The following is an 11,053-nucleotide window of genomic DNA, read 5'->3' on the forward strand; positions in this document are numbered from 1 at the left end:
TCCCTCAACTTTCAAGAAACCCCAACATTTCAAGTTTACTTAATTCTTATGTAGTTTTTATAGTTGATATTACTTTCCATTCATTACAAAATATATTTCTGATAAACATACTTTCAGGTTTTTCTTTTACCTGTATTACTCAGATAGCTTGATTTTAAACCAAGCTGCCACTGTTGTCTTAGTCAATGTTGGAATTCCATAAAAAAGGAAGCAATTTTATTCAAAAAAGATGTCCACCTATTAAATTTAAAAATTTTAAATTCACCTACCTTTCCATGATTTTTAACGTTTTGTTTATTTGATTTTATGTCTTTTGATATGCAGACATCAAGTCAGTTCTTTCCTTTTTCATCTACGTTACAACATTTATGTTACTGTTTCCATTACTTTAGTTCTTTCCTTTTTCTTCTTTGTGTTATAAATTTTCAAATGTTCAAACGACATTTTTATTTGAAATCAGATCTTTATTTCCTATTTTCGTTTATTTGTCAACCTTTTGCAGCATTTAAAGTGACTTTATGTTGTCTTTTTCTACTGCTCTCTGCCATATTTCCTTTTCTTGCACAACATTGAGCCATGTGAAAAACAACTTTTGGTTTCTTCTGTGGTCTTCATATTTTTGTTAGTCACTTTTCCCAATTTTTACTCCATTTGGTTAACTAAAACCACAGTCTGCGTATTGTTTTAGTAAATATCTTTACTCATGTAAAAAAATTGCTTTTGCTTTTCCCGATTGTTTCTAAATTTGTGAAATGAAAACCAGAGCATGCGTATGGTGTTCTTTTTTATTTATGATCTTCCAATATTTTTTTATTATGTGTTTTTGTTTTGTACAAATACATGTCTCCAGACCTTCCTTCATTCCTTACTATTGTCTAATTTCCCTCATTCCTTACACCATGTCTGTTATCCAAAAACACATTACAAGAACTCAACCCGAAGAAGGAAAGTTAGAATATTGTTGCAAGAGTGGTAAGGTTATGGTTTGTTGAAGATTACACAAAAGGAAAATCTCCATGTTCCATGGAAATTGTTCTTCAAGACAAAGAGGCACCGTCCTAAAACTATAAACACCTTTTATTTTTTTACTTTTCCTAATTTTTGTATTTTTACACATAAGTTTTCATTTATGAATATGTTTTTGCAGGGTTTCCTAATGGATGCATCTGTTAGACGCACATTGATATACAAATTCCAGTCTGAAATCAAAGAATATAAGGTTTACACCATTCAATCTTTTAGTGTTTCATGTAATGGTGGTTCTTATAGAACTACAAATCACACCTATAAGATCAACTTCCAATTTGGAACCAAGGTCAATATGGTTGAAAGTACCTTAGTTCCGAAACTAGAACTTCATACACCCCTTTTTCAACCATCATAGCTTCTGGTTTTGACACAGATTACTTAGTTAGTAAGTATATTTTTGTTTTTTTTTCTTTCTCTTTGCGTTTAACTTTTTGTTAATGTTTTTTTTTCTTACTTTTTCCTTTTTTTGTAGATGTCATTGGAATGTTTACTGGTGTTGGAACAGAGAGGGAGCTAGAGAAAGGTGGTAAGAAAACCAAAATGAATGTCATCCTTATTGAAGCTGATGGGTAAGCGGATTTCATTTGTTTTTCTTCTTTAGTGTTTTTAATTTTTTTTGATGGATTTCATCTGTTTCTCTTTTCATCTGATTTTTTACATGCAATAGTTTGCGACTGGAGTGTACTTTATTTGGTAAATATGTTGATATGTTAAATGCATTTCTGGCCTCTGGAGAGGATCAACATGTTGTCATTGCTTTACATTATTGCAAAGTGAAGACCTTCCAAGGTAACTAACTTTGATTGATTATTACAGTTGTATTAATTTTTAAAATTGTTTTTGACATGTTGTCTTTTATAGATAAAGTTTCTATTCAAAACTCTATGAACTGTACCAAGATAATTTTTAACTGTGATGGTGAAGATGCAACCAAGTTGAAAAAAATGTAAGTATATATACATAAGATATATCTTTGTTTATAGATAGATATATGTATATCTTTGTAATATAACATTTTTTTGACGTAGGATGTGGGATAGTACTGAATCTCCTTCTCAACCTCTTACCCAACTTTGTCCTTCTTCTAAAGTTAGCTTGGAAGATGATTTCATTAAGCTGCATCCTAGGAGTTCAATTGAAGGTCTCAAAGATTTTAAACAGGTTCAAATATTTGTCTCTATGTTGCATATAAATTTTTTTTATTAATTACCGTTCATTTTTTTTTCATATTGTTTCATTATTTATTTTTCAAGAAAGTACTTTTGTAGTAAAGGCTACTATCAAACATGTGCTAGATCATGATGATTGGTGGTATACAGCATGTATCTGCAACAAAGCAGTATATCCTGATTCCAAAATGTTTTTTTGTGAAAAGTGTAACAAACATGTTATTAAGGTTAAACCTAGGTAATATTATTAATCTTCAGAATATGATTTTATTAATATAATATTATAAAAACTTAATAATGTTCATAATGTCTTTAATGTTTTTTTTAGGTATAAACTTAAACTTCGTGTAATTGATGCTACGGATTCTACAACTTTTGTTGTATTTAATCGTGATGCAAGTGCAATGTTGAAGAAATCATGCTCTGATATTCTTGACTTACAAGACAAGGTTAAGTTTCATATGTAATCATTTGTGCTTATATTGTTGACATTTAACTTAAATGTTTTGTTTGATTTTCAAATTAATTCACAATCAATATTTTCCTATTCTATATTGGTGATATCGCTGTCGTTAGGCGATCAAATTACCACTACTTTAGCAACTTCAGTATTGCCAGTTAGTAGTGAACAAAATAGTTAGGGTTAAGATAACCTTGAGTCGTCTCACAACGAATACGGAATTGATCTCAAATATTTGATTCTTAAAAATGCAATTAAAACTAGCAATTATAAAAAAATAGGGGGTTTTGATATGCAAAGAAAATGACACAGAAGATTGTAAACACAGTAATAGTAAATAGGTCAATTCCACTGCTTTTTCTAAATAAGATTCTTCATTGGTTATCTAGAGATTATTGTTAAATTAATTATTGTTGTTGATTTACAAATCAATCAATGTAAAGACTCAATTCATTTGTTGGCATCCTCACTTTTAATCAAAGTACAGTCTCAATTAAAAGTGAGAATTGTTAGATTATCCATAGTAAATTCAATCAAAGTACAGTCTCAATTAATTTTACTATGCCTAATCATGTCTATTCCTTTGTTTCTTTACCAGATAGAAAACTTAATTAATCAAAGTAAAGTCTTGACTAATTTTAGTTAAAGTAATTACCTCTAATCAAATTAAAGTCTCAATTATTGGCAAAAACTTATTTAATCAAATGAAAGTTTCTAAACAAAATCAAAGTAGAGTCTCAATTTAATTTAAAAACCTTTTAACTCATATGATTAGCATGTATGTAGATTTAAAATCATTATTTTCTATTCGATTAAGAAGCAAAGGACATAGATAAACAAAAACCACAACAATAATCAAAATAACAAAACATATAAATTTATCTAACCTCAGAATCCATTTAAGAAATTACAGTGGAATCAACCCTAAAAGCTTAGCCCTCCATGGCTTTGATGGAATACATGATGATATGAAGGAAAGAAAATAAAAGAAGAGAATGAGAGATGTGGTGGAGATGGTATTTGCCAAAACCAGAGAGTTCTAAGTGTCTAAGCTGTAAGCTGTAAATTGTCAGTCGTCCCGCTTCTACTCCCTTAAGTCTCTTTATATAGGCTTCCACTGGACTTTGGGCTTTATCTGTCAGTTGCTAAAATCTTTTATTTTTATTTAATTAATTAGCAATTTAATTGTTGTCAAATTTCCAATTCTGCCCCTCTCATTTAACCATATTTGCAGTTTTGACCAGTGTTGACTGCTGACTTTGACCAGTTGACCAGAGTTGACTGTCCTATCAGATGTTGACACTTGGCGCAGAGTACTCTCTCTCCAGAATTAGGGTTTCACTCTCACACTCTTCTCCCTCCCTCGTGACGGCGCGGCTGACGGCGCGGCGGTCAGATTTTCGGCGTGGTGGCTGTGACTGTGTTTTCCGGCGAGTTTGCAGGTTCGTGGCTGCTTCGATCTGCGGCGGTGACTGCGGAAATGGAGCAGGTGCAATGGTGCGGAGCGTGAACGGAGAGCATGGTTGTTGTGGTGGTGTAGCAAGCTTCTATGGAGTGCGATGCGGTGAAGATGGAGACGGCTGCAGAGGTTGGATGCGGCTGCCATGGCTGGAACAAGCTTCACGCTCGCGGAGAAGATGAACTCGCGGTGGATTCGAAGTTGCAGGGACGGTGGAAGCTCGCGTGAAGATCTGGATCTGTTCTGGTTTATGGTCGTGCGCGAAGGATGGTGGAGTGGAGCTTGCGCGATGGCGGCAGCGGGACTCACGGTGGTTGACGGAGATGACGGCGCGAATGGAGGAAGATGGTGGTGGCGCGCGGAGCTGCTGTTGATGGTGGCGGAACTGGTGCAGATTCGTGGTGGTGGCGAGAAGATGGAAGAACTCGTGCTTTGATGGATGCGTGAACGAAGAAAATGATGGAGAGAAAATGGAGGTGCTGCGTCGCGGTGGTTCTGCAGTTTCCGGTGAGTTTCAGTGGTGACCGGCGAGGTTGGCGGCGGCGACTGCTGGAGGATGGAAGGAGAGGAGAAAATTAGGGTTAGTGTTTTGGGAGATGAAGATGATGACGTGGCAGAATCTGATTGGTTAATTTGGTGAGGGTAGGATTATGACACGTGGCTTGTTCTGGTTGGCTAATTTTAAGAGGTGGGGATTGCCACATGGCATGATCTGGTTTAGTGGAGTTTAAGTGGTAGGAGGGGTGCAACTTAGTGAAAACTGGGGGTGCAGAACAGGTTTTTGTGGTCCACTTGAGGGAGGAGTGTGCAAATAAAATCTGGGGGTGCATTTAGCTCCTGATTTATTCTTTTTCAGAATTTCTTGATTTTGGACTTATTTTGTAACTTTGAATATTTTAAAATCACATTATTAATTGACCAAAAATAAATTCCAGCTGCATCAACAAACGTTAGAATATCCAATAATATTTTATGCAACTAAAATCAATTTTTACGCCACTTTTACCAAACTTACTCAATAAATCCAATAATCACAAATCCTAATTAAATCAATCTTTAAGCACAGAAAATTCAATTAAATCCCCAAATTTAAATATTAAATGAGGGCAAAAATTTGAACTCATCAATTGGGTACTTCTTTTCCAATTATTTTAATCATTATTGTTATCTACAATAATTCTTTTTCATTAAGTTACATCATTTATATTTATCCTTTTTTTAATAGAACACTACTGCTGGAGACTTGCCTAAAGAGTTTGAAGTCCTAATTGATAAGACCCATCTGTTCAAAGTTGAGTGCAAGAATGATTATAATAGCAAATTTGAACAATCATTCAGAGTTAAAAAAGTTTGCATGGATGAAAAAGTAATTGAAAGCTTTACTGATGTTGAAGTTAAGTCTTTGGTAAGATCTTATTTATTTCTTTTTATGTCTTATCCTATATTTTTCTTTAATTGTAATATTATTTCTATTGGATAAAATTTTTAGGATCTATACTCTGCAAATGAAGAAGAAAGCAAAGTAAATGAGTGAACAAATTAAATCTCATCTGATTCCATTGCAGAGGTACTTAAAGATTACAATTTAACTTATTTTGTAAAGCTTTGTCTATGCTAATTTATTTAATTTTATTTTTTGGATTTGCTGATCAAATTCACAGAAGAATCAAATGATGTTGAGACTCTAAGTGATCATTTGAACAATATAGTATCAAGCCATGTTCCTGCAAAGGAATCGTTGAATAATAGTTGTAATTGATGTTGAAATTGATAAGTTAACCCGCAAAGAATCATCTCATCTGGAGAATCTTGACTTGGCTTCTCAACCACCCATCCCAGCACTTAAAAGACAGAGTCACTATATGGTTCTAGAAAATAAGAAGATTCCAGCGAAGATGTTGAAGAAGAATATCAAGATTGAAAAGTGATTTCTGTCATTTCAAACTACAAATTGTAATAGACTATATTTGGTGTTTATGTTGGTTATGTTATTTTTTGAAAAATATTTGCTGCTTTTAAGTATTTGTACTCATGACCATTATTTTGTGTTTTTCTTAGGTTGTTATTTTCAAAACATTGACTTCAAGTATGTTTTAATTTAATTATGAATTACATCAAATCTTGCTCAATTATGAATAGATTTCATGCTTATTATTCTTAATTTTGTACTCTATGTTTACAGTCACAATTTGCTAGCTGAATCAAAGTGTGTTGATATAATTTGACATTGTCAACACCATAATCATGCTAGCTACATGAAAGTAATAAAGTTGAGCAAAGTTATTTCCTTGTGTTTTTTATTTCTATATTGTGTTATAAAAAATCGTTTATTTTCACTATTTGTGTACCTTTTTTAAATATATTTCTAAAAATTTAGATACTTTTTTGTTGTCTATGGTTATTTTTTAAATTGAGTATATATTGCTAGCTTAATGTCAAAGTCTTGATATTATTTTTAATGTCAAGTACATTATGATGCTAGCTACATCAAAGTGATTAAGTTTTTATGTATGTGAATATTTTTCAACTACATTATTGGTTTCACAACATATAAAACTTATTTAATGTCTTCAAAACCATTCTTCCTTCATCAAATATTTTACACAATTCTCCTTTCACCGATTGATTAACACAATTCTCCTTGCTCATAATACTGGGCTTCGTTCTCAAGCAACAAATAAAAAAACCTAAATAACTTTGCATGTAAAGAATGAAATTTTATTTTTATTTTCTTAATCATAAATTTTCTTCTTTATTTTGTTTATGTTTTCAAATAAAAAATTATTACTCTTACAATTTTATAAAAAATTGTCTACCTCTTTTTATGTTTAGTGCCTTAAATTTAAATTTTCTATTTTTTTAAATAACTCTAAATCATTTGTTATATTAAAATACAATATTTATAATATTAACATTTTTTCAATATTTAATTAGTTATCTGTTTTTTGAAAACTTTTTATTATTATTTTTATCTGGTATTACTCTTTCAACTTCTGATTTTGTTTTTATTTTTAAAAATATATATTACTTTAAATTTTTTTGAAAATTATTTATACGTTATGAATATTAATTTATAAATATTCTTAAATATGATTGTATTTTCAAAAACTTTTCTTTAATATAGCTTTAATTATCAGTCTTTTCATATCTATATAACCGTCTGTTTGTCTTATTATCCATCAAGTTTTATGTTTATTATAAATCAAGGAAAAAGAACGGTAACTTCCCTAAACTTGCTTCCATGGATTCCTCTTTGAGTGTGACTGCCAGAACAACTTTAGGAATGTTAACTACATATCATTTTGTTCATAATCAGGTACGTTTACTTCACAAAAAGTTCAAAAAGTATGTTCTTTGCTGTTTTTTTCTTTAAAGTTTAAATCGTAGCACATTGTCTCTTCCATCCATCTTAATCGTTCTAAACCATGTATTTCTTTCTTCACTTTGTTGACAATATTACTTATTCTCGATTTTCTTTCTAAAAATTAAACTTTGTTCAATAATCGTTCAAAGGTCGGTTTTTTCTATTTCTTTTCCATGCATCATGTATGTCAAACTATATTTTCTATCATCATCTATGCATTTTTTTTTACTTCTTCTCCAAATCTTAGTTCATCTGTTTTTTGGTTATCAAAATGCCATCTTTCTTCAATAATCGTTCAAATCGGTTACATATTCTGATTTTGATGCATTGTTGATTTATGTGGACCTTTTTTGGCTTTTGTACCACACCTAGTCGACCCCGCTAACATATCAACACATATCACCCTTGACCGACACCTATATCGGCCAAGGCTAGGGGACTAGTGTACCACACCAAGCCAACTCAACAAAATAATAATAAAACGATACCTATATACCAAAGCATTCAAGTAATCAGCCTAGGCTGGGCTGACCTGAGCCTAACCGGCCTAAACTGGTAACCTAAACATCTAGAGGAACAACCTGCATAAGACAGCACATGACCAACACAAACCGCCAAGGAAAGTAGTCGGCTTAGGCCGACAACCCCAATATACTTAGCAAAATCAAAGCCCCCTAGTATTCAATGGGTCCACCTAAGGGTCTGGGTTAGGGCCCAGGCCCACTTACATCCCAAACTAAGGCCCAAGCCAAGGCCCGACCCATAGCATAACCAGACATAATTAATACTCTATAAATACACGTGGACCCCAGTAATTAAAGGTACGCATTCATTACTCCATTAATCACCTAATTTTACCTTTTGAGAGCTTTGACTCACTTGAGCTTCGGAGTCCCTTCTACAGGTAACCCCTCTTGGGTCCAAGCCGACATATATCAATCGGGAAGAGGCTAACTGAGGAGATAGCGGACTACATGGGTAAGGTGACGCTTGTGCCTAACTTATCTTGTTTGTTCTCTGCAGGAACAATTGGCGCCCACCGTGGGGCACGAGACAACACCTTAGTACCCGTTTTTCTCTGAAGATGGTTTCAACCCGCAGCAAAGCTGGAGTTAACAAGCAGGCTGATGCTGGTCCTTCAGGACCCACTAATATCACCCCTGACCTAGCCGCCATCCTAGACGGCCAGGCTAAAATGCAACAAGAGTTAGCAGATCTGAAGAAACGCAGCACTGATGAGATGGAGGCGTTGCGGCAAGAGAATTCTCGCTTCAGGCGAAAGATCGAAGTTGATCCCACCCTAAAAGGAAAAGCCAAGGAGGTGTCTGAGGCTGCAAGGTCCCCAACCTTCTAGCCCACAAAAGAAGCGAGCGAATACAACCCCACCCCTAACACCTTCACTACCACCCAACAAACACCCATTCCCTCTACCCATCCCACTCACTTCCCATCCACCCAACCAGGGCACACCGCAACCCCTACCCCTGCTGCTACCCTCCCCACCACCCAGATCCCCTACAATATACCCACCACCCTACACACCACACATGTTCCACCTTACAATCCACAATACCTCTCGGCAACCCACATTCCCCCTCAAAACTTCACCTCCACCTTCCCCACTATGATCTAGCATCCCATCCCTCCCCATCCGCTCCCACCCTACCAGCCTAGACGTCGCCACCCCTTCACCGATTTTATCGCCAACACCCCCCTTCCTGCCCAGTGGGAACCCTTCACGCTGGAGCTACACTGGTGAAACCGACCCTGACGAACACCTCAAACTCTACATCACCCATGTCGCCCTATACACGTCCCAAGACGCGATCTTTTGCAAAGCCTTCCTCACCACCCTCAAGGGCCATGCTCTAGAATGGTTCACAACCCTTCCACCCTACTCCATCGACAGCTTCGACGCTTTCTCCCATATGTTCTCCACCCATTTCGCTAGCAGCCGCCCACACCAAACTACCACAATCTCCCTCCTGGGCAATAGACAAGAACAAGGCGAACCACTCAGAGCGTTCATTGATCGTTTCAGTAAGGCAGCCCTTCGAACCCCACACCTCAATCAAGAAATGATCCTTCAATGTATGGCATTCACCCTCCAACTCGGCCCCTTCGCCAACAATGTCTACCTCCACCCACCTGCCTCTATGCAAGAGCTCAAGTTGCGTGCCGTTGACTATGTTCGCATGGAGGAAATGCAGATCCTCCACACCAAATTCTGCAATGACTATGCCACCACTTCCGCCAACCCAACCCCCTATCCCCTTCGCTCCGATACCCGTCCACGCGAACCCCGCCAACCCCGTTTTACCAGATGTGCCCCCCTTACTATCGCCCGCTCCCGCATCCTTGATGAGGCCCTAACAGCTAACCTCATCCTGCCACCACGTAAGATAACCACTCCTCCTAATGTTGATATGACCAAGTATTGCCGCTACCACCGCAACCATGGCCACACTACTAAAGACTGCAAAGCACTCTAGGATAATATAGAAGAACTGGTCCGTGATGGTCACTTTCGCCGCTTCATCCGTAGAGATGATCATTCCTCTCAATCCCGCCACCCCCTCGATCCGACCACAGACGCCCTCCACACGACTCTCGCCACGACAGACGCCCAACCCAACCCGCTAACCAGGAAACCCAACCGGCCTGCACCGGCATCACCCCGCCGATCCTCCCCTTCGTGGCACTATCAACACCATCTTTGGTGGCTTCGCTAGTGGAGGATCCACCTCTTCTGCCAGAAAGAAACACCTCTGCCATATTCAATCCATCAACCATATTACCCATTCCCATCACAGACGCCGCATGCCTCCCATCATCTTCACAGACGACGACTTCCACGGCCTCGACCACCAACAAGACGACCCCATGGTTATCACAGTTGAAATCGAAAACTACGCCGTTAAGAAAGTCTTAGTCGACCAGGGCAGCTCTGTTTACATTCTCTACTGGGCCACCTATCAAAATCTCTAGCTACTGGACACGACCATGGTCCTATATGACAAACCAATCTATGGCTTCTCTGGCGAACAAGTTTCCACCCGCGGCTACATCGACCTTCACACCTTGTTTCGTGATGGAACCCAAACCAAAACCATTCCCATCCTCTTCCTTATCGTCGACGCACCCACATCCTACAATGTCCTCCTGGGCCGTCCTTCGCTCATCACCCTCGGCGTTGTCGTCTCCACCCCCCATTGGGCCATGAAATTCCCATCCCCTTTTGGCAACATCCTCACTGTCCACTGCGACCAACGCCTGGCACGCGAATGCTACATGGCCAGCCTGCGCCCATAACTCCCAATCCAGCAAACCAACCACATTGAGCGACCACCTGGCTCTGGCATCGCCCTATCAGGCGAAGATCTAGACCCTAGAGTGGGTCGGGATGTTCGTCTCGAACCTGTTGAGGAGACCTCCCCTTTAGAACTTCCCAATGGCCACTCCATCAACTTAGGCACCGTTTGAACTCTGACGAGCGTGCCATCATCACACCTATCTTTGTTAGCAACACATACCTTTTTGCCTGGTCAACCGCTGACTTACCTGGGGTTGAC

The 11,053-nt window shown here is 37.5% G+C and overlaps 1 protein-coding gene across 1 annotated transcript; it reads left to right on the plus strand.

The window, feature by feature from the left end:
* Positions 1-899: 899 nt before the first annotated feature.
* Positions 900-4,299, plus strand: LOC114194891. Its single transcript, XM_028085299.1, has 9 exons — positions 900-983; positions 1,148-1,331; positions 1,502-1,598; positions 1,697-1,818; positions 1,891-1,975; positions 2,058-2,170; positions 2,283-2,388; positions 2,527-2,661; positions 4,101-4,299. Exons 1-9 carry the CDS (start codon positions 900-902, stop codon positions 4,297-4,299), a joined length of 1,125 nt encoding a protein of 374 aa, XP_027941100.1.
* The last annotated feature ends 6,754 nt before the right edge of the window (positions 4,300-11,053 follow it).

The sequence above is a fragment of the Vigna unguiculata genome, chromosome 8, assembly GCF_004118075.2.
Source record: "Vigna unguiculata cultivar IT97K-499-35 chromosome 8, ASM411807v1, whole genome shotgun sequence".
NCBI lineage: Eukaryota > Viridiplantae > Streptophyta > Magnoliopsida > Fabales > Fabaceae > Vigna > Vigna unguiculata.